The 26,981-nt window shown below is 41.7% G+C and overlaps 1 protein-coding gene across 2 annotated transcripts in view; it reads right to left on the bottom strand.

Moving 5' to 3' along the window:
* The window catches only part of psidin (phagocyte signaling impaired), a 477,751-nt gene that overhangs the window by 212,155 nt on the left and 238,615 nt on the right, over positions 1–26,981 (bottom strand). For both annotated transcript variants that reach the window (XM_071663426.1, XM_071663425.1), the window contains one exon: positions 19,460–19,689. In XM_071663426.1, coding sequence (XP_071519527.1) covers positions 19,460–19,689 — 230 coding nt within the window. The remainder of the gene's footprint in view (positions 1–19,459; positions 19,690–26,981) is intronic.

The raw sequence follows: 26,981 nt of genomic DNA, 5'->3' as shown, positions 1-26,981 counted from the left end.
CAATACAAATCTTCACCTTCGCCTCCACAAGATAATGATCACACATCCCTCCAGTTGCACCTCTCAGCACATTAACATCCAAAAGTCTCTCTTTCGCGCGCCTATCAATTAACACGTAATCCAATAACGCTCTCTGGCCATCTCTCCTACTTACATACGTATACTTATGTATATCTCGCTTTTTAAACCAGGTATTCCCAATCACCAGTCCTTTTTCAGCACATAAATCTACAAGCTCTTCACCATTTCCATTTACAACACTGAACACCCCATGTATACCAATTATTCCCTCAACTGCCACATTACTCACCTTTGCATTCAAATCACCCATCACTATAACCCGGTCTCGTGCATCAAAACCACTAACACACTCATTCAGCTGCTCCCAAAACACTTGCCTCTCATGATCTTTCTTCTCATGCCCAGGTGCATATGCACCAATAATCATCCATCTCTTTCCATCCACTTTCAGTTTTACCCATATTAATCTAGAGTTTATTTTCTTACATTCTATCACATACTCCCATGACTTCTGTTCCAGGAGTAGTGCTACTCCTTCCCTTGCTCTTGTCCTCTCACTGACCTCTGCCTTTACTCCCAAGACATTCCCAAACCACTCTTCCCCTTTACCCTTGAGCTTTGTTTCACTCAGAGCCAAAACATCCAGGTTCCTTTCCTCAAACATAGTACCTATCTCTCCTTTTTTCACATCTTGGTTACATCCACACACATTTAGACACCCCAATCTGAGCCTATGAGGAGGATGAGCACTCCCCGCCTGACTTCTTCTTCTGTTTCCCATTTTAGAAAGTTAAAATACAAGGAGGGGAGCATTTCTGGCCCTTCCGCTCCCGTCCCCTCTAGTCACCTTCTACGACATGTGTGGAATGCGTGGGAAGTATTCTTTCTCCCCTATCCCCAGAGATAATATATATATATATATATATATATATATATATATATATATGTGTGTGTAGTGCATGGGGTCCTGGGTCAGCCGCGTGACTTGGCTGTGGGGCACAGTAGTGTCCCGTGGCAGGAGGCAAGAGAGGGAAGACGAGAGTGTAGGGTAAGCTGGACGTGCAAGAGTACCACAGACAGAACGAGGGGGGAAAAAAAAATAGACAGAGTGAGCAACTGTTGAGAAAGCAGTCCCAGCCCAGCAAGGGATCGAAGCACCTCAGGAAGGAGTCAGTGAGAAGTGTGACATCCGGCCGAGCGAGTTAGTTGAAGAAAGTGTCAGCGGCCAGTGCAAGTTTGTGAGTGAAGAAGAGGAGGACCACGACGACCCCCTACTATGAGTTTTCTGAGTTTAAGCTGAAGAATGGCTGCTCTCAACCATGGTCACAGCTTAAGCGTCGCGTCATGAGAAGAACCATCATAATGGAGTTGCACGGACTGTGATCCTTACTGTGGTTACAAGAATGTTCATCCGCCCACCAGTAATGCTACTACATTTGTGAATCAAGAACCATTGCGACACAAACCTCGCCAGGTGGTAGAGTGTCCCGCAGTGTATCGAGACAGACCTCCCCAGAACTTTTTTAAAGGGGAAGTAAATGTTTATAGTTGTGTTACTGGAGTGATAGTTTTCATACATGGTGCTTTGACATGAAAATAGTAAAATTGGAAAAAATGTAGCTTAGACATTGAAGCTTATTGATACAGTGGTTAAATTGATGACAACTACTATTGACGTTTGTGTAAATAAATTATACATTTCCCTTTTCCATAGCCAGAGGTTGAACCATTATGTGACATTCATTTTTTCATTTCATTTCAAGCTAGAAGTTTCAGTTTTCTAAATTATTTCTTACATTTTTCATATGTATATGTGTGTGTGTGTGTGTATATGTGCGTATGTATGTGTATGTACATATATATGTATGTATATATATATTATCCCTGGGGATAGGGGTGAAAGAATACTTCCCACGCATTCCTCGCATGTCGTAGAAGGCGACTAGAGGGGACGGGAGCGGGGGGCCAGAAATCCTCCCCTCCTTGTATTTTTTTTTCAACTTTCTAAAATGGGAAACAGAAGAAAGAGTCATGCGGGGAGTGCTCATCCTCCTCGAAGGCTCAGATTGGGGTGTCTAAATGTGTGTGGATGTAACCAAGATGTGAAAAAAGGAGAGATAGGTAGTATGTTTGAGGAAAGGAACCTGGATGTTTTGGCTCTGAGTGAAACGAAGCTCAAGGGTAAAGGGGAAGAGTGGTTTGGGAATGTCTGGGGAGTAAAGTCAGGGGTTTGTGAGAGGACAAGAGCAGGGGAAGGAGTAGCAGTACTCCTGAAACAGGAGTTGTGGGAGTATGTGATAGAATGTAAGAAAGTAAATTCTCGATTAATATGGGTAAAACTGAAAGTTGATGGAGAGAGATGGGTGATTATTGGTGCATATGCACCTGGGCATGAGAAGAAAGATCATGAGAGGCAAGTGTTTTGGGAGCAGCTGAATGAGTGTGTTAGTGGTTTTGATGCACGAGACCGGGTTATAGTGATGGGTGATTTGAATGCAAATGTGAGTAATGTGGCAGTTGAGGGAATAATTGGTATACATGGGGTGTTCAGTGTTGTAAATGGAAATGGTGGAGAGCTTGTAGATTTATGTGCTGAGAAAGGACTGGTGATTGGGAATACCTGGTTTAAAAAGCGAGATATACATAAGTATACGTATGTAAGTAGGAGAGATGGCCAGAGAGCGTTATTGGATTATGTGTTAATTGACAGGCGCGCGAAAGAGAGACTTTTGGATGTTAATGTGCTGAGAGGTGCAACTGGAGGGAGTGTCTGATCATTATCTTGTGGAGGTGAAGGTGAAGATTTGTATGGGTTTTCAGAAATGAAGAGTGAATGTTGGGGTGAAGAGGGTGGTGAAAGTAAGTGAGCTTGGGAAGGAGACTTGTGTGAGGAAGTACCAGGAGAGACTGAGTACAGAATGGAAAAAGGTGATAACAATGGAAGTAAGGGGAACGGGGGAGGAATGGGATGGATTTAGGGAATCAGTGACGGATTGCGCAAAAGATGCTTGTGGCATGAGAAGAGTGGGAGGTGGGTTGATTAGAAAGGGTAGGGAGTGGTGGGATGAAGAAGTAAGATTATTAGTGAAAGAGAAGAGAGAGACATTTGGATGATCTTTGCAAGGAAAAAATGCAATTGAGTGGGAGATGTATAAAAGAAAGAGACAGGGGGTCAAGAGAAAGGTGCAAGAGGTGAAAAAGAGGGCAAATGAGAGTTGGGGTGAGAGAGTATCATTAAATTTTAGGGAGAATAAAAAGATGTTCTGGAAGGAGGTAAATAAAGTGCGTAAGACAAGGGAGCAAATGGGAACTTCAGTGAAGGGCGCTAATGGGGAGGTGATAACATGTAGTGGTGATGTGAGAAGGAGATGGAGTGAGTATTTTGAAGGTTTGTTGAATGTGTTTGATGATAGAGTGGCAGATATAGGTTGTTTTGGTCGAGGTGGTGTGCAAAGTGAGAGGGTTAGGGAAAATGATTTGGTAAACAGAGAAGAGGTAGTAAAAGCTTTGCGGAAGATGAAAGCTGGCATGGCAGTAGGTTTGGATGGTATTGCAGTGGAATTTATTAAAAAAGGGGGTGACTGTATTATTGACTGGTTGGTAAGGTTATTTAATGTATGTATGATTCATGGTGAGGTGCCTGAGGATTGGCGGAATGCGTGCATAGTGCCATTGTACAAAGGCAAAGGGGATAAGAGTGAGTGCTCAAATTACAGAGGTATAACTTTGTTGAGTATTCCTGGTAAATTATATGGGAGGGTATTGATTGAGAGGGTGAAGGCATGTACAGAGCATCAGATTGGGGAAGAGCAGTGTGGTTTCAGAAGTGGTAGAGGATGTGTGGATCAGGTGTTTGCTTTGAAGAATGTATGTGAGAAATACTTAGAAAAGCAAATGGATATGTATGTAGCATTTATGGATCTGGAGAAGGCATATGATAGAGTTGATAGAGATGCTCTGTGGAAGGTATTAAGAATATATGGTGTGGGAGGCAAGTTGTTAGAAGCAGTGAAAAGTTTTTATCGAGGATGTAAGGCATGTGTACGTGTAGGAAGAGAGGAAAGTGATTGGTTCTCAGTGAATATAGGTTTGTGGCAGGGGTGTGTGATGTCTCCATGGTTGTTTATTTTGTTTATGGATGGGGTTGTTAGGGAGGTGAATGCAAGAGTTTTGGAAAGAGGGGCAAGTATGAAGTCTGTTGGGGATGAGAGAGCTTGGGAAGTGAGTCAGTTGTTGTTCACTGATGATACAGCCCTGGTGGCTGATTCATGTGAGAAACTGCAGAAGCTGGTGACTGAGTTTGGTAAAGTGTGTGAAAGAAGAAAGTTAAGAGTAAATGTGAATAAGAGCAAGGTTATTAGGTACAGTAGGGTTGAGGGTCAAGTCAATTGGGAGGTAAGTTTGAATGGAGCAAAACTGGAGGAAGTAAAGTGTTTTAGATATCTGGGAGTGGATCTGGCAGCGGATGGAACCATGGAAGTGGAAGTGGATCATAGGGTGGGGGAGGGGGCGAAAATCCTGGGAGCCTTGAAGAATGTGTGGAAGTCGAGAACATTATCTCGGAAAGCAAAAATGGGTATGTTTGAAGGAATAGTGGTTCCAACAATGTTGTATGGTTGCGAGGCGTGGGCTATGGATACAGTTGTGCGCAGAACGATGGATGTGCTGGAAATGAGATGTTTGAGGACAATGTGTGGTGTGAGGTGGTTTGATCGAGTAAGTAACGTAAGGGTAAGAAAGATTTTTTTTTTTTTTTTTTTTCATACTATTCGCTATTTCCCGCGATAGCGAGGTAGCGTTAAGAACAGAGGACTGGGCCTTTGAGGGAATATCCTCACCTGGACCTCTCCTCTGTTCCTTCTTTTGGAAAAAAAAAAAAAAAAAAAAAAAAAAACGAGAGGGGAGGATTTCCAGCCCCCCGCTCCCTTCCCTTTTAGTCGCCTTCTACGACACGCAGGGAATACGTGGGAAGTATTCTTTCTCCCCTATCCCCAGGGATGTGTGGAAATAAAAAGAGCATGGTTGAGAGAGCAGAAGAGGGTGTTTTGAAATGGTTTGGGCACATGGAGAGAATGAGTGAGGAAAGATTGACCAAGAGGATATATGTGTCGGAGGTGGAGGGAACGAGGAGAAGTGGGAGACCAAATTGGAGGTGGAAAGATGGAGTGAAAAAGATTTTGTGTGATCGGGGCCTGAACATGCAGGAGGGTGAAAGGAGGGCAAGGAATAGAGTGAACTGGAGCGATGTGGTATACCGGGGTTGACGTGCTGTCAGTGGATTGAATCAAGGCATGTGAAGCGTCTGGGGTAAACCATGGAAAGCTGTGTAGGTATGTATATTAACGTGTGTGGACGTATGTATATACATGTGTATGGGGGTGGGTTGGGCCATTTCTTTCGTCTGTTTCCTTGCGCTACCTCGCAAACGCGGGAGACAGCGACAAAGCAAAAAAAAAAAAAAAAAATGTATATATGAGAGAGAGAGAGAGAGAGAGAGAGAGAGAGAGAGAGAGAGGCATTGTGTTCAGACGGTATATAGTTGAAAAACTAATGTGTGATACAGCAAAGGCTGGCAGATAACCAAAGGGCTATTCGATAATACAGACTGTTTAGGAGACAAGTCCCACGAGTGTAGAACTCTCTCCTGTTACTGTACAGAAAGTTAATTACAATTTGTTACACTGAACTAGCATACTTAATGATACTAGGCATGTGACTTCAGTGTAATGCAGTATATTACAATAGCGATGAATGTGAGCTTGTGACTTCAGTGTAATGTAGTATAATACAATAAAGATGAATATAAGAGAAAATAAGACAATAAGACACACTTTAATACAACACAATATAATGTGGTAAAAATATGGCTTTGAAAAAGAGAAAACTAAAGTGTATTACATGGAACACTTGTATTGCTTGTAAAAAACCTTATATACAGGAAGTGAAAACAGCTAAACCTTTTAATGAGTGGCATAAAAATAGAAATAAAGTTATGAGTCTTAGGTCACTCAATTCATTAGTTGCTATGAAACAACCATAGGAAACAAACATATTAAGTTTCATGGCCAATGTGGAAGCTTCTTCCAGTTATGAATCAATCATGTTTCAGATTAAACCATTTCATAAGTAGCATAAAAATCAAACGAGTTATGAGTCACATGCTATTAAATTCTTTAAAAGCTGGGAAACAACTGTACAAAGATTCATGGTCTCAGGTTGAATTCTTTTCAAGTCATGAGGAAGATTATGTTCCCAGCTGAATATTTTGATACTGTAAACAACATAACTTAGGTAAATTCCAAACTATAGTTATGGCTCATATGCTATTAAATCAAGTATATGCAAGGAAACAACAGCATACAATTCACTGAGTATCTAATCAAAAGTTTTCAGGTTGTAATCAAGGTTATGCGGAAGGTTAAAGCACTACTCCCAATGTGGATGACAAGCAGACAAATGGATGATACACTGACAGACAGACAAAAACAAGGGACAAAACAATCTCTAAGTGTAAACTATGATATGAATGCAACACAAAAATGTAAAAGGAGTTAAATAGTATGACTTCCTTCTTCTCTTTCTTTCATAAATGTTTGCTATTTCTCACATGAGTGAGGTAGCATTAAGAAGAGATGACTGAGCCTTTGATGAAAAATCCTTACTTTGCTCCCTCATCGGTAACAACTTGGAAAGAAATATGGAGATGAAGGAATTCCTGCTCCCCACTCTTATCTCTCTCAGTCACCTTTTGTGACACAAGAAATAAATGGGCTGTATTCTTTATCCTTATCACCAAAGGAAACAATGTGGTAAAATGCAGTATTATATATAGGTTGTAATATAAACTGACAGTGTAATACACTATAACACATTACAAAAAGAAAGAATCCACAAAACTAAAACAATAAGAGAGCATAAGAAAGTATAGCCTCCTCAACTGCAGAGCAGAATCTAAAGCCATGGAACATATATAGTACATACAACATATGTAGGTTTGCGGCAGGGGTGTGTGATGTCTCCATGGTTGTTTAATTTGTTTATGGATGGGGTTGTTGGGGAGGTGAATGCAAGAGTTTTGGAAAGAGGGGCAAGTATGAAGTCTGCTGGGGATGAGAGAGCTTGGGAAGTGAGTCAGTTGTTGTTCGCTGATGATACAGCCCTGGTGGCTGATTCATGTGAGAAACTGCAGAAGCTGGTGACTGAGTTTGGTAAAGTGTGTGAAAGAAGAAAGTTAAGAGTAAATGTGAATAAGAGCAAGGTAATTAGGTACAGTAGGGTTGAGGGTCAAGTCAATTGGGAGGTAAGTTTGAATGGAGCAAAATTGGAGGAAGTAAAGTGTTTTAGATATCTGGGAGTGGATCTGGCAGCGGATGGAACCATGGAAGTGGAAGTGGATCATAGGGTGGGGGAGGGGGCGAAAATCCTGGGAGCCTTGAAGAATGTGTGGAAGTCGAGAACATTATCTCGGAAAGCAAAAATGGGTATGTTTGAAGGAATAGTGGTTCCAACAATGCTGTATGGTTGCGAGGCGTGGGCTATGGATAGAGTTGTGCGCAGGAGGATGGATGTGCTGGAAATGAGATGTTTGAGGACAATGTGTGGTGTGAGGTGGTTTGATCGAGTAAGTAACGTAAGGGTGAGAGAGATGTGTGGAAATAAAAAGAGCTTGGTTGAGAGAGCAGAAGAGGGTGTTTTGAAATGGTTTGGGCACATGGAGAGAATGAGTGAGGAAAGATTGACCAAGAGGACATTTGTGTCGGAGGTGGAGGGAACGAGGAGAAGTGGGAGACCAAATTGGAGGTGGAAAGATGGAGTGAAAAAGATTTTGTGTGATCAGGGCCTGAACATGCAGGAGGGTGAAAGGAGGGCAAGGAATAGAGTGAATTGGAGCGATGTGGTATACCGGGGTTGACGTGCTGTCAGTGGATTGAATCAGGGCATGTGAAGCGTCTGGGGTAAACCATGGAAAGCTGTGTAGGTATGTATATTTGCGTGTGTGGACGTATGTATATACATGTGTATGGGGGTGGGTTGGGCCATTTCTTTCGTCTGTTTCCTTGCGCTACCTTGCAAATGCGGGAGACAGCAGCAAAAAAAAAAAAAAAAAAAAAAAAACATAAATACGTATACGTTGAAATGTATAGGTATGTATATGTGCGTGTGTGTGCGTTTATATATATATACATGTGTATGTGGGTGGGTTGGGCCATTCTCTCGTCTGTTTCCTTGCACTACCTTGCTAACGTGGGAGAAAGCGACTAAGTATAATAAAAATAATAAATAAAGTATTAATGCTACAAAACAAAAATAGCATTCTCATAAATAATACATTTCAATACTGGCAAAAATAATAGGTCTTGAGTACTGACACAAAGTCATAAAGTGACTGACAAACTGACTATGATGGAAAACCAAAAGCAATAATTCCTCACTGTGGTCCATTTGCAGTGCATTAAATTGTGCTCCTCATATGCTCTTCATTATTGCTCATTTACTACAAAATTAACTATGTTCTTACAAAAGCATCACCAATTTCACACTTTCCCTGTGATAAGTGGACATATCTGCTCACAAAATGATTACCAATAACTGCACACAGTCGCATTCCAAAGTTTCTCCTCTTGCATGATGTCTTACAAATATATTTCAGCTTGAGGTGAAGCACAATAAGATGAAAACACCACAAAAGGAAAATCAGCAGACTTACCCCATGGGGTTACAAAAACTTTTCCTAATACTACAATAAGCAGATACAACCTGACAACCTTGAAAAGCCTGCCTTACACATGTTTAGGCTGCCCTCTGTGAGTAACACAGCACTATGCTCTCTGTTTGTATACAGATGCCAGCTGACCAAGCACACAATAAGTAGATCTCTCTCCGTTTTTGAGATATTTTCATTGACTGATTAGTAAAATGGAAGTACCCTATCTCTCATATTTATTCAGTATCATAGTATCTACCCTCTAACATACAATTATGTCAGAGCTACTAAAGTGCACATATATGTCAGAGTTTGCAGTGTCAATATGTGTGTTTCTTCATTCAAACTCCATGTATAAAATGTATGAGCTTCAATTTTTATTCATAGATAAGTTAAAAATTATATATTATCCTGTGATATTTACAATATTCTCTTATGTGCAGGTAGTAATTTATAGGCAGCCTCTGACTAGTGAGGAATATTACCAGTACTACCCACGGTATTGGGAGAATTAGCAACAGCTGCATTATGAGCCAGCACTTCAGTAGTTGTCAAGTTGTACTTATCTGACACAGGTAGCTGTCTTTTCTCTCTACTTCATCCACACCTAGACGGTTGGCATTCTCTCCACAAACATATCTTCTTGTCATACAGAACACTTGACAACACTTAACTTATTCTTCATAACTCTAGATTTCCCTGCTGTGAGCACTGTGCGTTAACCCTGCCTTCCAGCAAAATGGTAGGAACAACAGGTAGAATCAGTAGGTAGGAACATCATGTAGTAGTAGTTGGTAGGAACATTAGGTAGAAGTAGTTGGTAGGAACATTTGGTGGGAACCTCTGAAAATACTGAGCTAGAGTTGCCCTCTGCCAGTGGCTTGTTTAGGGTGAGGCACTAAAGGCTTAGAAGTGGCACTGGAGTTAATCATTTATGGAGTTTGGTTTGCAGTGGCCACTCCCTTGAGGAAGTTCCTGGAGGGACAGTCATCAGTGACATAGAAAGCATATAAATGCCAGTAGTTTTGGAGGGCTGCCTTTTGTAAAGATGCTGCAAGCACTGTTTGTTGACACTCAATCAGTGATTGATTAAGCTGCATGAATAGCTATCTAACTCTTGTTCTATTCATAATATCATTAACATATTAGTCAATCAGAGAGAGGCATTTGGACGATTTTTGCAGGGAAATAATGCAAATGACTGGGAGATATATAAAAGAAAGAGGCAAGAGGTCAAGAGAAAGGTGCAAAAGGTGAAAAAGAGGGCAAATGAGAGTTGGGGTGAGAGAGTATCATTAAATTTTAGGGAGAATAAAAAGATGTTTTGGAAGGAGGTAAATAAAGTGCATAAGGCAAAGGAACAAATTGGAACATCAGTCGAGGAGGTGTGCAAAGTGAGAGGGTTAGGGAGAATGATTTGGTAAACAGAGAAGAGGTAGTAAAAGCTTTGCAAAAGATGAAAGCCGGCAAGGCCGCGGGTTTGGGTGGTATTGCAGTGGAAGTCATTAAAAAAGGTGACTGTATTGTTGAATGGTTGGTAAGGTGAGGTGCCTGAAGATTGGCGGAATGCTTGCATAGTGCTATTGTACAAAGGCAAAGGAGATAAAAGTGAGTGCTCAAATTACAGAGGTATAGGTTTGTTGAGTATTCCTGGGAAATTATATGGGAGGGTATTGATTGAGAGGGTGAAGGCATGTACAGAGCATCAGATTGGGGAAAAGCAGTGTGGTTTCAGAAGTGGTAGAGGATGTGTGGATCAGGTGTTTGCTTTGAAGAATGTATGTGAGAAATACTTAGAAAAGCAAATGGATTTGTATGTAGCATTTATGGATCTAGAGAAGGCACATGATAGAGTTGATAAAGATGCTCTGTGGAAGGTATCAAGAATATATGGTGTGGGAGGCAAGTTGTTAGAAGCAGTGAAAAGTTTTTATTGAGGATGTAAGGCATGTCTGTGAGTGGGAAGAGAGGAAAGTGATTGGTTCTCAGTGAATGTTGGATTGCGGCAGGGGTGTGTGATGTCTCCATGGTTGTTTAATTTGTTTATGGATGGGGTTGTTAGGGAGGTGAATGCAAGAGTTTTGGAAAGAGGGGCAAGTATGCAGTCTATTGTGGATGAGAGAGCTTGGGAAGCGAGTCAGTTGTTGTTCGCTGATGACACAGCACTGGTGGCTGATTCGGGTGAGAAACTGCACAAGCTTGTGACTGAGTTTGGTAAAGTGTGTGAAAGAAGAAAGCTGAGAGTGAATGTGAATAAGAGCAAGGTTATTAGGTACAGTAGGGTTGAGGGACAAGTCAACTGGGAGGTAAGTTTGAATGGAGAAAAGCTGGAGGAAGTGAAGTATTTTAGATATCTGGGAGTGGATTTGGCAGCGGATGGAACCATGGAAGTGGAAGTGAATCATAGGGTGGGGGAGGGGGCAAAAGTTCTGGGAGCATTGAAAAGTGCCTGGAAGTCGAGAACGTTATCTTGGAAAGCAAAAATGGGTATGTTTGAAGGAATAGTGGTTCCATCAATGCTATATGGTTGCAAGGCATGGGCTATAGATAGAGTTGTGCGGAGGAGGGTGGATGTGCTGGAAATGTGATGTTTGAGGACAATATGTGGTGTGAGGTGGTTTGATCGAGTGAGTAATGAAAGGGTAAGAGAGATGTGTGGTAATAAAAAGAGTGTGGGTGAGAGAGCAGAAGAGGGTATATTGAAATGGTTTGGTCACATGAAGAGAATGAGTGAGGAAAGATTGACCAAGAGGATATACGTGTCAGAGGTGGAGGGAACGAGGATAAGTAGAAGACCAAATTGGAGTTGGAAAGATGGAGTGAAAAAGATTTTGAGTGATCGGGGACTGAACATGAAGGAGGGTGAAAGGCGTGCAAGGAATAGAGTGAATCGGCACGATGTGGTATACCGAGGTCGACGTGCTGTCAATGAATTGAACCAGGGCATGTGAAGCATCTGGGGTAAACCATGGAAAGTTTTGTGGGGCCTGGATGTGGAAAGGGAGCTATGGTTTCGGTGCATTATACATGACAGCTAGAGACTGAGTGTGAACGAATGGGGCCTTTATTGTCTTTTCCTAGCGCTACCTCACGCACATGCGGGGGGAGAGGGTTGTCATTTCATGTGTGGTGGGATGGTGACAGGGATGAATAAGGGCAGACAGTATGAATTATCTATTTTTTTTTTTTATTATACTTTGTTGCTGTCTCCCACGTTTGCGAGGTAGCACAAGGAAACAGACGAAAGAACTGGCCCAACCCCGCCCCATACATATGTATATACATACGTCCACACACGCAAATATACATACCTACACAGCTTTCCATGGTTTACCCCAGACGCTTCACATGCCTTGATTCAATCCACTGACAGCATGTCAACCCCGGTATACCACATCGCTCCAATTTACTCTATTCCTTGCCCTCCTTTCACCCTCCTGCATGTTCAGGCCCCGATCACACAAAATCTTTTTCACTCCATCTTTCCACCTCCAATTTGGTCTCCCTCTTCTCCTCGTTCCCTCCACCTCCGACACATATATCCTCTTGGTCAATCTTTCCTCACTCATTCTCTCCATGTGCCCAAACCACTTCAAAACACCCTCTTCTGCTCTCTCAACCACGCTCTTTTTATTTCCACACATCTCTCTTACCCTTACGTTACTCACTCGATCAAACCACCTCACACCACACATTGTCCTCAAACATCTCATTTCCAGCACATCCATCCTCCTGCGCACAACTCTATCCATAGCCCACGCCTCGCAACCATACAACATTGTTGGAACCACTATTCCTTCAAACATACCCATTTTTGCTTTCCGAGATAATGTTCTCGACTTCCACACATTCTTCAAGGCCCCCAGAATTTTCGCCCCCTCCCCCACCCTATGATCCACTTCCGCTTCCATGGTTCCATCCGCTGCCAGATCCACTCCCAGATATCTAAAACACTTCGCTTCCTCCAGTTTTTCTCCATTCAAACTCACCTCCCAATTGACTTGACCCTCAACCCTACTGTACCTAATAACCTTGCTCTTATTCACATTTACTCTTAACTTTCTTCTTCCACACACTTTACCAAACTCAGTCACCAGCTTCTGCAGTTTCTCACATGAATCAGCCACCAGCGCTGTATCATCAGCGAACAACAACTGACTCACTTCCCAAGCTCTCTCATCCCCAACAGACTTCATACTTGCCCCTCTTTCCAAAACTCTTGCATTTACCTCCCTAACAACCCCATCCATAAACAAATTAAACAACCATGGAGACATCACACACCCCTGCCGCAAACCTACATTCACTGAGAACCAATCACTTTCCTCTCTTCCTACACGTACACATGCCTCACATCCTCGATAAAAACTTTTCACTGCTTCTAACAACTTTCCTCCCACACCATATATTCTTAATACCTTCGACAGAGCATCTCTATCATCTCTATCATATGCCTTCTCCAGATCCATAAATGCTACATACAAATCCATTTGCTTTTCTAAGTATTTCTCACATACATTCTTCAAAGCAAACACCTGATCCACACATCCTCTACCACTTCTGAAACCACACTGCTCTTCCCCAATCTGATGCTCTGTACATGCCTTCACCCTCTCAATCAATACCCTCCCATATAATTTACCAGGAATACTCAACAAACTTATACCTCTGTAATTTGAGCACTCACTCTTGTCCCCTTTGCCTTTGTACAATGGCACTATGCACGCATTCCGCCAATCCTCAGGCACCTCACCATGAGTCATACATACATTAAATAACCTTACTAACCAGTCAACAATACAGTCACCCCCTTTTTTAATAGATTCCACTGCAATACCATCCAAACCTGCTGCCTTGCCGGCTTTCATCTTCCGCAAAGCTTTCACTACCTCTTCTCTGTTTACCAAATCATTTTCCCTAACCCTCTCACTTTGCACACCACCTCGACCAAAACACCCTATATCTGCCACTCTATCATCAAACACATTCAACAAACCTTCAAAATACTCACTCCATCTCCTTCTCACATCACCACTACTTGTTATCACCTCCCCATTTGCGCCCTTCACTGAAGTTCCCATTTGCTCCCTTGTCTTACGCACTTTATTTACCTCCTTCCAGAACATCTTTTTATTCTCCCTAAAATTTAATGATACTCTCTCACCCCAACTCTCATTTGCCCTTTTTTTCACCTCTTGCACCTTTCTCTTGACCTCCTGTCTCTTTCTTTTATACATCTCCCACTCAATTGCATTTTTTCCCTGCAAAAATCGTCCAAATGCCTCTCTCTTCTCTTTCACTAATACTCTTACTTCTTCATCCCACCACTCACTACCCTTTCTAATCAACCCACCTCCCACTCTTCTCATGCCACAAGCATCTTTTGCGCAATCCATCACTGATTCCCTAAATACATCCCATTCCTCCCCCACTCCCCTTACTTCCATTGTTCTCACCTTTTTCCATTCTGTACTCAGTCTCTCCTGGTACTTCCTCACACAGGTCTCCTTCCCAAGCTCACTTACTCTCACCACCCTCTTCACCCCAACATTCACTCTTCTTTTCTGAAAACCCATACAAATCTTCACCTTAGCCTCCACAAGATAATGATCAGACATCCCTCCAGTTGCACCTCTCAGCACATTAATATCCAAAAGTCTCTCTTTCGCACGCCTGTCAATTAACACGTAATCCAATAACGCTCTCTGGCCATCTCTCCTACTTACATAAGTATACTTATGTATATCTCGCTTTTTAAACCAGGTATTCCCAATCATCAGTCCTTTTTCAGCACATAAATCTACAAGCTCTTCACCATTTCCATTTACAACACTGAACACCCCATGTATACCAATCATTCCCTCAACTGCCACATTACTCACCTTTGCATTCAAATCACCCATCACTATAACCCGGTCTCGTGCATCAAAACCACTAACACACTCATTCAGCTGCTCCCAAAACACTTGCCTCTCATGATCTTTCTTCTCATGCCCAGGTGCATATGCACCAATAATCACCCACCTCTCTCCATCAACTTTCAGTTTTACCCATATTAATCGAGAATTTACTTTCTTACATTCTATCACATACTCCCACAACTCCTGTTTCAGGAGTATTGCTACTCCTTCCCTTGCTCTTGTCCTCTCACTAACCCCTGACTTTACTCCCCAGACATTCCCAAACCACTCTTCCCCTTTACCCTTGAGCTTCGTTTCACTCAGAGCCAAAACATCCAGGTTCCTTTCCTCAAACATACTACCTATCTCTCCTTTTTTCACATCATACACATGTATGAATTATGTATATGTAAATGTCTGTGTGTGTATATATATGTACAAGTTGAGATGTATAGGTATGTATATGTGCGTATGTGGACATGTATGTATATACACGTGTATGTGGGTGGGTTGGGCCGTTCTTTCGTCTGTTTCCTTGCGCTACCTTGCTAACACGGGAGACAGCGACAAAGTATAATAAATATAAACAAATAGTCACTCATCCTTTGATATACAATTATAAGACTGGCAATCTGTAATTAACTGCTAAAATTCTTACATGTTTCAGTTTTCAGTTTAATGCATTTGTTTCATCACTCAGAGAATTGATTTGTACAATGTCTTAGTTTCAATTCATATTTGTAGGTAAGTTAAAGATGTCACATTATCCTGTGATATTCATATGTACATTCAGACACCAAAGTTTTGGAAAGTTGCCTTTTGCAAAGATGCCGCACATGCTATTTGTTGACACTCAATCAGCTGAAAGATTACACCACACAAATAGCCATTTAACTATTGTCTTTTAACTCTTGTGTTTTGATCAATTAGTCATCTTTCTATTAAGTACTATGTAACTATCATGCTCTTTCACTAACAATCTTACTTCTTCATCCCACCACTCACTACCCTTTCTAATCTGCCCATCTCCCACCTTTCTCACACCACAGGCATCTTTTGTGCAAGCCATCACTGCTTCCCTAAAAACATCCCATTCCTCCCCCACTCCCCTTACGTCATTTGCTCTCACCTTTTTCCATTCTGCACTCAGTCTCCCCTGGTACTTCCTTACATGTCTCCTTTCCAAGCTCACTTACTCCCACCACTTTCTTCACCCCAACATTCTCTCTTCTTTTCTGAAAATCTCTACATATCTTCACCTTTGCCTCCACAAGATGATGATCAGACATCCCTCCAGTTGCCCCTCTCAGCATATTAACATCCAAAAGTCTTTCTTTCACATGCCTATCAATTAACACGAAATCCAATAACGGTCTCTGACCATCTCTCCTACTTACATACATATACTTATATAAATGTATTTCATATTTTCATCATCATAACTGACACTGAAGCAGTAATTAAAGTTGCTACTGAAAGAGAAAAGATAGGTATAATTATCCAACATAAATCTGTCACTTCTCTAGATCATTCTTCAGTGTTAATATATTCACAAAATCCTTCCAACACATCTCTATCAATCCTATCATAGCCTTCTCCAGATTCGTAACTGCAGCTCATAAATCTTTGCTTCTCTAAGTATTTCTTATACACATTCAACAAGGTAAAAACCTGATTCACACATCTACCACTCGAAATCATATTGCTCCTCTCCAGTTTGATGCTCTGTGCATGGCACCACCCTCTCAATTATCAATCTTCCATACAACTTACCAGGTACAATTAACAAACTTATAAGCTTATACCTTTGTGATTCAAACACTCACCTCTGTCCCCTTACCCTTATACAGTTACACTATACAATCATTCCACCAGTCTTCTGGCACTCATGATGATTAACACATACAGTGAAAATCCTAGCTATTCAATCAACATCAAAAGTCACCCCCTTTCTTAAAAAATTCAACTGCAATGCCCTTCACTCCAGCCACCAAACCACAATTCATCTTAAACATGACTTTCACCACTCCTTCTCTTTTAACCAAACTACCTGCAATGATTCTCACCTCACACACCTCCCCAACCCAGACACCCTTCATGTGCTACCCTATCATCAAACATATTCAACATCCCTTCGAATATTCACTCCATCTCTTCTTCACCTCTACCTGCTAACAATATCCCATTTGTCCCCTTCACTAATGTTCCCATTTCTTCTCTTGCTTACCTCACACTATTAACTTCCTTCCAATAAGTGTGCTACTCACCCTAACTCTTATTTAACCTCTTTTTCAACTCCTGTTGCTTTTTCCTGTACATTTCCCATTCACTGCATTCCTCTCAATACACCACTCATACACCTCTCTTTTTTCTTTCGCCAGCAACTTAACTTTGTCATCCCACTACTAATTTCCCTTTCTCTCCTATCCACCACCCACCTCCCGCATTCCACACATTTCTCTTACCATGCCAGGACTACTTTCTTAAAAGTCTCCCATTCATCACTCATTCCCCAAGCTTCCCTTACTTTCACCTTTAGCTATTCTACACTCAATCTCTTCTGGTATCTCTTCCTATAGGCCTTTTTTCCGAGCTCACTTACTTTCACCACCCTCTTGTCACCCATAACAAATTCATCTTTTCTGAATACCTCTACATATCTTTACTATCGTCTCCAGTATATAATGTTCATAGATCCCACCAGATACCAGCAACTATTTCAATAATGCCATATAATCATCTTTACTACTCCACATACTTATATATGTTCCTCTTTTTAAATCAGGTATACCTAATCGCCAATCCTTTTTCAGCATACAACACTACATGCAATTCAGCACTGCCAATCACATCACTGAATACCCCACATCTTCTATCATACCCTAAACTACAACATTACCCACTCTCACATTCAAATCACCTATCACTAATACCCAATCTCTCCCATCAAAGCTGCTGACATACTCAACTCTTCCCAAAACACTCACCTCTTTATCATTCTTCTTGTGGCTAGTTTAAACATTAATAATAACTTATCTCTCATAAGCTACTTTCATTTCATGTACATTAATCTGGGGTTCACTTCCTTACACTATTTTGCACATTTTTCACAACTCCTCCTCCAGAAGAAGTGCTACCTCTCACTGTTACACTAACCCCTGACTTTTCTCCTAAGACAGTCCCAAACAATTCTTTTCTCTCACCCTTAAGGTTTAGTTTATTCAGAGCAAGAACATCCCAGGTTTCTTTCCTCATAAAAACTAACTATCTCTCCCTTCTATTCATCTTGGTTACATTCGAACACACTAAGAGGATAAGCAATCCTTCCTCGGCCAATTCTTCTGTTTCAGCTTTTTAGAAAAAGAAATACAAGAAGGGGTGGGTTAGAATTCTAGCCCCCTCTCTACTCCTGCCCCATAGTCAATTTCTACAACATGAAGGAAATGCATGGGAGTACTCTGTCTCCTAATCCCTAGGTAAATATAAAAAGCCTACTCTGAACACTAAAATTCTAAAAGTAAACTTGCTAGGCACTTGGGGAACTCAACAAAGAGCAACCTGTGTGAGCCAGCAGTGCAGCTGTTTGGCATATAACAGTGGGCACTGGGCAATAAACTGCAAGTCCAGAACTGAAATCCAACTATTGCTTTTTAACTGCATTAACTTTAAAATAAGCTATTGGAGTAGAATGTCCAGGCTTAATATCACCAGACTTGCCCTCTAATGAATTCTTGTTAAAGGATTTAAAGTGTACTCATTCCAATTTCCAGGCCTTGAATGAGTCTCACATCAATATTTTTCATACCTTCCTGTGCCATGAGCAGGTAATTTGTGTGCCTACTAACTTCCTTACATGCAACAGACATTTCTCAAGCTCCCATTCTGGAATCAAAGCTTTATTCTCTGTTACCTGTCGTAGCCATTACAGGTGCTTAATCTACAATTGAAAGCTGATAATGACAGGTGGTGGTGGTTAAAAATATTTCAGCAATGATGGTGATGGTGGTGAAGGTGGCAGTACCAGGTGGGGGTGATGATGGATTTAACAATACCACCACACACTAATTCCCCACCTCCTTCCCACTTATGAAAGAGATACACCCTAAATTCTTACGACATGGTATGATGGGTTAAAACACATTGAACAATCTAATGTTTCATTTCATGCACACACACACACAACAGAAGAAATAAGATATCTAAATAGAGGGTGTTGGTAGTAAGGGAGGCAGAACTTTCCCAGTAATAAAATGGGTCAGCATAATCCAGTGAACCTTAGTGACAGGGTGAAACTGCACTTTTTGTTGGGAAAATCAACCATACTATGTCTCAGTTTTCTACTGGAAAGAGGGAAATTTGAAAATCATAATAAGAAACACATCTTCTGCCATTTGTCATATGCCTAGTTCTCTCTCAGGGTACCTTATATATATCAGATCTACAGCTGTTTGGAACAGCACTCAAATGCACCTTTGTCAAACTCAATGTCCTTCACATATAAATTTTGGGATCATTAGCTTGTTTGGGAACATGGTTAGCCAGAATATACACATTCCTGACACCTTCACCATCGACCTTGAGACAAAGATATCTAGACTATCACTTAAATAGCAACAGAGTAAGGCAAAAAAAGAAAATAAAGATTTTGGATTGTCATTCACCATAACTGGCACTGTAATCAAATGAGATATAGTCATTGCAAAATGCTCCCTGGAATATTTCTTTGCTTTATAATCTTTGTACAACACAAAATCAAAAACTCTGGGAATAATAAAATTGAATTAAGCTACAAACAAGATCAAACAAGATGAAATGAACAAGCAGGTTAACTTACCACACAATTCACTAATTTGATCACTCATCCCCTCACGTTCTAGCACCAGAGCCAACTGTAGCAAGCCCAAAAGTGGTCCTCTGTTCCTAGTCTTCTCAACAACAGTTTTCTGTTTCAAATTACAGAGGAATGCAGCAGCTTCTACCAATGGGTCATCAACTCCTCTATCACTGTCTCTTAGCTTCATCAACATCTGAATGTATTCTACGTAGTGTTGCCAGTTGTCCGGCCTTGGTTGAGGAGAACAAATATAAATGAATTTATGTAAATCTGAAATAGGGATTCCAAAGAATCCATTTTAGCACCAATATCATTCTTAGAGTTCTATCAGTACTAAGTATTAAGTTGCCTTTGAATCCTCATTAACATATAACTTATACTTCCAATCTAAAATATCATCCTTAATAATAAGAGGAAAATTCAAGGGTCTCATCAAATCAGCAAAGAACCTCATCCCATATAAGTCAATCACACTGGCTCTGCAACATCTAATCAGTTCTCTTGCAAGCATGTCCTACCTAAGATATAGGGTGCTTTGGTCAGGGTGGTGTGCGAAGTGGGAGGGTCAGGGAGAATGATTCGGTTAAGAGAAGAGTTAGTGAAAACTTTGCGGAAGATGAAATCTGGCAAGGTGGCAGGTTTGCATGGTACTGCAGTAGAATTTACTAAAAATGGGGGTGACTGTGTTGTTGCTTGGTTGGTAAGGATACTCAATGTATGTATGGACCATGGTGAAGTGCCTGAGGATTGTTGAAATGCACACATAGTGCCACTGTTCAAAGGCAAAGTGGACAAAGGTGAGTGTTCAAACTACAGAGGCATAGGTTAGTTGAGTATTCCTGGGAAATCATATGGGAGGGTATTGATTGGGAGGGTGAAGGCATGTACAGAACATCAGATTGGGGGAGAAGAGGTAGAGGAAGTGTGGACCAGGTGTTTGCTTTGAAGATGTGTGAGAAATACTTAGAAAAACAAATGGATTTGTATGTAGCATTTATGGATCTCAAGAAGGCATATGATAGGCTGATAGAGATGCTTTGAGGAAGGTCTTTAGAGAATATGGTGAGGGAGGTAAGGTGCTAGGAGCAATGAAAAGTTTTTACCAAGGATGTGAGGCATGTGTATGAGTGGGACCAGAGGAGAGTGATTGGTTCCCAGTGAAGGTCGGTCTGTGGCAGGGGTGTGTGATGTCCCCATGGTTGTTAAATTTGTTTATGGAAGGTGTGGTTAAGGAGGTAAATGCAGGAGTTTGGAGATAGGGGTAAGTATGCAGTCTGTTGGCGATGAAAGTGCCTGGGAAGTGAGTCATTATTGTTAAGTGATGATATAGCTCTTTTGGCTGATTCGAGTGAGAAACTGCAGAAGTTGGTGACTGAGATTGGAAAAGTGTGTGTAAGGTGAAAGCTGATAGTAAATGTCAATAAGAGCAAGGTTATGAGGTTCAGCAGGGTTGAGGGACAAGTTATACATATATATATATATATATATATATATATATATATATATATATATATATATATTATATTATTTATTTTCTATTATACTTTGTCGCTGTCTCCCGCGTTTGCGAGGTAATGCAAGGAAACAGATGAAAGAAATGGCCCAACCCCCCCCCATACACATGTATATACATACGTCCACACACGCAAATATACATACCTACACAGCTTTCCATGGTTTACCCCAGACGCTTCACATGCCTCGATTCAATCCACTGACAGCACGTCAACCCCGGTATACCACATCGCTCCAATTCACTCTATTCCTTGCCCTCCTTTCACCCTCCTGCATGTTCAGGCCCCGATCACACAAAATCTTTTTCACTCCATCTTTCCACCTCCAATTTGGTCTCCCTCTTCTCCTCGTTCCCTCCACCTCCGACACATATATCCTCTTGGTCAATCTTTCCTCACTCATTCTCTCCATGTGCCCAAACCACTCCAAAACACCCTCTTCTGCTCTCTCAACCACGCTCTTTTTATTTCCACACATCTCTCTTACCCTTACGTTACTCACTCGATCAAACCACCTCACACCACACATTGTCCTCAAACATCTCATTTCCAGCACATCCATCCTCCTGCGCACAACTCTATCCATAGTCCACGCCTCGCAACCATACAACATTGTTGGAACCACTATTCCTTCAAACATACCCATTTTTGCTTTCCGAGATAATGTTCTCGACTTCCACACATTCTTCAAGGCCCCCAGAATTTTCGCCCCCTCCCCCACCCTATGATCCACTTCCGCTTCCATGGTTCCATCCGCTGCCAGATCCACTCCCAGATATCTAAAACACTTCACTTCCTCCAGTTTTTCTCCATTCAAACTCATCTCCCAATTGACTTGACCCTCAACCCTACTGTACCTAATAACCTTGCTCTTATTCACATTTACTCTTAACTTTCTTCTTTCACACACTCCACCAAACTCAGTCACCAGCTTCACTGTATTATCAGCGAACAACAACTGACTCACTTCCCAAGCTCTCTCACCCACAACAGACTTCATACTTGCCCCTCTTTCCAAAACTCTTGCATTCACCTCCCTAACAACCCCATCCATAAACAAATTAAACAACCATGGAGACATCACACACCCCTGCCACAAACCTACATTCACTGAGAACCAATCACTTTCCTCTCTTCCTACACGTACACATGCCTTACATCCTCGATAAAAACATTTCACTGTTTCTAACAACTTGCCTCCCACACCATATATTCTTAATACCTTCCACAGAGCATCTCTGTCAACTCATATATATATATATATATATATATATATATATATATATATATATATATATATATATATATATATATATATATTTTTTTTTTTTTTTCAAACTATTCGCCATTTCCCGCGTTAGCGAGGTAGCGTTAAGAACAGAGAACTGGGCCACTGAGGGAATATCTTCACCTGGCCCCCTTCTCTGTTCCTTCTTTTGGAAAATTAAAAAAAATTGAGAGGGGAGGATTTCCAGCCCCCCGCTCCCTATATATATATATATATATATATATATATATATATATTTATTTTATTTTGCTTTGTCGCTGTCTCCCGCGTTTGCGAGGTAGCGCAAGGAAACAGACGAAAGAAATGGCCCAACCCACCCCCATACACATGTATATACATACACGTCCACACACGCAAATATTTTTTTTTTTTTTTTTTTGCTTTGTCGCTGTCTCCCGCGTTTGCGAGTTAGTGCAAGGAAACAGACGAAAGAAATGGCCCAACCCACCCCCATACACATGTATATACATACACGTCCACACACGCAAATATACATACCTACACAGCTTTCCATGGTTTACCCCAGATGATTCACATGCCCTGATTCAATCCACTGACAGCACATCAACCCCGGTATACCACATCGCTCCAATTCACTCTATTCCTTGCCCTCCTTTCACCCTCCTGCATGTTCAGGCCCCAATCACACAAAATCTTTTTCACTCCATCTTTCCACCTCCAATTTGGTCTCCCTCTTCTCCTCGTTCCCTCCACCTCCGACACATATATCCTCTTGGTCAATCTTTCCTCACTCATTCTCTCCATGTGCCCAAACCACTTCAAAACACCCTCTTCTGCTCTCTCAACCACGCTCTTTTTATTTCCACACATCTCTCTTACCCTTACGTTACTTACTCGATCAAACCACCTCACACCACACATTGTCCACAAACATCTCATTTCCAGCACATCCATCCTCCTGCGCACAACTCTATCCATAGCCCACGCCTCGCAACCATACAACATTGTTGGAACCACTATTCCTTCAAACATACCCATTTTTGCTTTCCGAGATAATGTTCTCGACTTCCACACATTCTTCAAGGCTCCCAGAATTTTCGCCCCCTCCCCCACCCTATGATCCACTTCCGCTTCCATGGTTCCATCCGCTGCCAGATCCACTCCCAGATATCTAAAACACTTCACTTCCTCCAGTTTTTCTCCATTCAAACTCATCTCCCAATTGACTTGACCCTCAACCCTTACTGTACCTAATAACCTTGCTCTTATTCACATTTACTCTTAACTTTCTTCTTTCACACACTTTACCAAACTCAGTCACCAGCTTCTGCAGTTTCTCACATGAATCAGCCACCAGCACTGTATCATCAGCGAACAACAACATACATACCTATACATCTCAATGTACATATATATATACACACACGGACACATACATATATACCTATGCACACAATTCACACTGTCTGCCTTTATTCATTCCCATCGCCACCTCACCACACATGGAATACCATCCCCCTCCCCCTCATGTGTGCGAGGTAGCGCTAGGAAAAGACAATAAAGGCCCCATTCGTTCACACTCAGTCTCTAGCTGTCATGCAATAATGCCCCAAACCACAGCTCTCTTTCCACATCCACGCAACGCACAACTTTCCATGGTTTACCCCAGACGCTTCACATGCCCTGATTCAATCCACTGACAGCACGTCAACCCTGGTATACCACATCGATCCAATTCACTCTATTCCTTGCCCTCCTTTCACCCTCCTGCATGTTAAGGCCCCGATCACTCAAAATCTTTTTCACTCCATCTTTCCACCTAAAATTTGGTCTCCCACTTCTCCTCGTTCCCTCCACCTCTGACACATATATCCTCTTGGTCAATCTTTCCTCACTCATTCTCTCCATGTGCCCAAACCATTTCAAAACACCCTCTTCTGCTCTCTCAACCACGCTCTTTTTATTTCCACACATCTCTCTTACCCTTACATTACTTACTCGATCAAACCACCTCACACCACACACTGTCCTCAAACATCTCATTTCCAGCACATCCACCCCTCCTCCGCACAACTCTATCCATAGCCCATGCCTCGCAACCATACAACATTGTTGGAACCACTATTCCTTCAAACATACCCATTTTTGCTTTCCGAGATAATGTTCTCGACTTCTAAACATTCTTCAAGGCTCCCAGGATTTTCGCCCCCTCCCCCACCCTATGATTCACTTCCGCTTCCATGGTTCCATCTGCTGCCAGATCCACTCCCAGATATCTAAAACACTTTACTTCCTCCAGTTTTTCTCCATTCAAACTTACCTCCCAATTGACGTCAATTGACCCTCAACCCTACTATACCTAACAACCTTGCTCTTATTCACATTTACTCTTAACTTTCTTCTTTCACACACTTTACCAAACTCAGTCACCACCTTCTGCAGTTTCTCACATGAATCAGCCACCAGCGCTGTATCATCAGCGAACAACAACTGACTCACTTCCCAAGGTCTCTCATCCACAACAGACTTCATACCTGCCCCTCTTTCCAAAACTCTTGCATTTACCTCCCTAACAACCCCATCCATAAACAAATTAAGCAACCATGGAGACATCACACACCCCTGCCGCAAACCTACATTCACTGAGAACCAATCACTTTCCTCTCTTCCTACACGTACACATGCCTTACATCCTCGATACGAACTTTTCACTGCTTCTAACAACTTGCCTCCCACACCATATATTCTTAATACCCTCCACAGAGCATCTCTATCAACTCTATCATATGCCTTCTCCAGATCCATAAATGCTACATACAAATCCATTTGCTTTTCTAAGCATTTCTCACATGCATTCTTCAAAGCAAACACCTGATCCACACATCCTCTACCACTTCTAAAACCACACTGCTCTTCCCAAATCTGATGCCCTGTACATGCCTTCACCCTCTCAATCAATACCCTTCCATATAATTTACCAGGAATACTCAACAAACATATCTCTGTAATTTGAGCACTCACTCTTATCCCCTTTGCCTTTGTATAATGGCACTATGCACGCATTCCGCCAATCCTCAGGCGCTTCACCATGAGTCATACATTAAATAACCTTACCAACCAGTCAACAATACAGTCACCCCCTTTTTTAATAGATTCCACTGCAATACCATCCAAACCTGCTGCCTTGCCGGCTTTCATCTTCCGCAAAGCTTTTACTACCTCTTCTCTGTTTACCAAATCATTTTCCCTAACCCTCTCACTTTGCACACCACCTCGACCAAAACACCCTATATCTGCCACTCTATCATCAAACACATTCAATAAACCTTCAAAATACTCACTCCATCTCCTTCTCACATCACCACTACTTGTTATCACCTCCCCATTAGCACCCTTCACTGAAGTTCCCATTTGCTCTCTTGTCTTACGCACTTTATTTAACTCCTTCCAAAACATCTTTTTATTCTCCCTAAAATTTAATGATACTCTCTCATCCCAACTCTCATTTGCCCTCTTTTTCATCTCTTGCACCTTTCTCTTGACCTCCTGTCTCTTTCTTTTATACATCTTCCACTCAATTGCATTTTTTCCCTGCAAAATTTGTCCAAATGCCTCTCTCTTCTCTTTCACTAATAATCTTACTCCTTCATCCTAACACTCACTACCCTTTCTAATCAACCCACCTCCCACGCTTCCCATGCCACAAGCATCTTTTGCGCAATCCATCACTGATTCCCTAAATACATCCCATTCCTCCCCCACTCCCCTTACTTCCATTGTTCTCACCTTTTTCCATTCTGTACTCAGTCTCTCCTGGTACTTCCTCACACAAGTCTCCTTCCCAAGCTCACTTACTCTCACCACCCTCTTCACCCCAACATTCACTCTTCTTTTCTGAAAACCCATACAAATCTTCACGTTCGCCTCCACAAGATAATGATCACACATCCCTCCAGTTGCACCTCTCAGCACATTAACATCCAAAAGTCTCTCTTTCGCGCGCCTGTCAATTAACACGTAATCCAATAACGCTCTCTGGCCATCTCTCCTACTTACATACGTATACTTATGTATATCTCGCTTTTTAAACCAGGTATTCCCAATCACCAGTCCTTTTTCAACACATAAATCTACAAGCTCTTCACCATTTCCATTTACAACACTGAACACCCCATGTATACCAATTATTCCCTCAACTGCCACATTACTCACCTTTGCATTCAAATCACCCATCACTATACCCCGGTCTTGTGCATCAAAACCACTAACACACTCATTCAGCTGCTCCCAAAACACTTGCCTCTCATGATCTTTCTTCTCATGCCTAGGTGCATATGCACCAATAATCACCCATTTCTCTCCATCAACTTTCAGTTTTACCCATATTAATCGAGAATTTACTTTCTTACATTCAATCACATACTCCCACAACTCCTGTTTCAGGAGTAGTGCTATTCCTTCCCTTGCTCTTGTCCTCTCACTAACCCCTGACTTTACTCCCAAGACATTCCCAAACCACTCTTCCCCTTTACCCTTGAGCTTCGTTTCACTCAGAGCCAAAACATCCAGGTTCCTTTCCTGAAACATACTACTTGTCTCTCCTTTTTTCTCATCTTGGTTACATCCACACACATTTAGACACCCCAATCCGAGTCTATGAGGAGGATGAGCACTCCACGCGTGACTCCTTCTGCTTCCCATTTTTTAGAAAGTTAAAATACAAGGAGGGGAGGATTTCTGGCCCACCGCTCCCGTCCCC

This window comes from Panulirus ornatus, chromosome 7 (genome assembly GCF_036320965.1).
Source record: "Panulirus ornatus isolate Po-2019 chromosome 7, ASM3632096v1, whole genome shotgun sequence".
Lineage (NCBI taxonomy): Eukaryota > Metazoa > Arthropoda > Malacostraca > Decapoda > Palinuridae > Panulirus > Panulirus ornatus.
The sequence above is the reverse complement of the archived record's forward strand: the minus strand, read 5'-3'. Positions and strand labels throughout refer to the sequence as shown.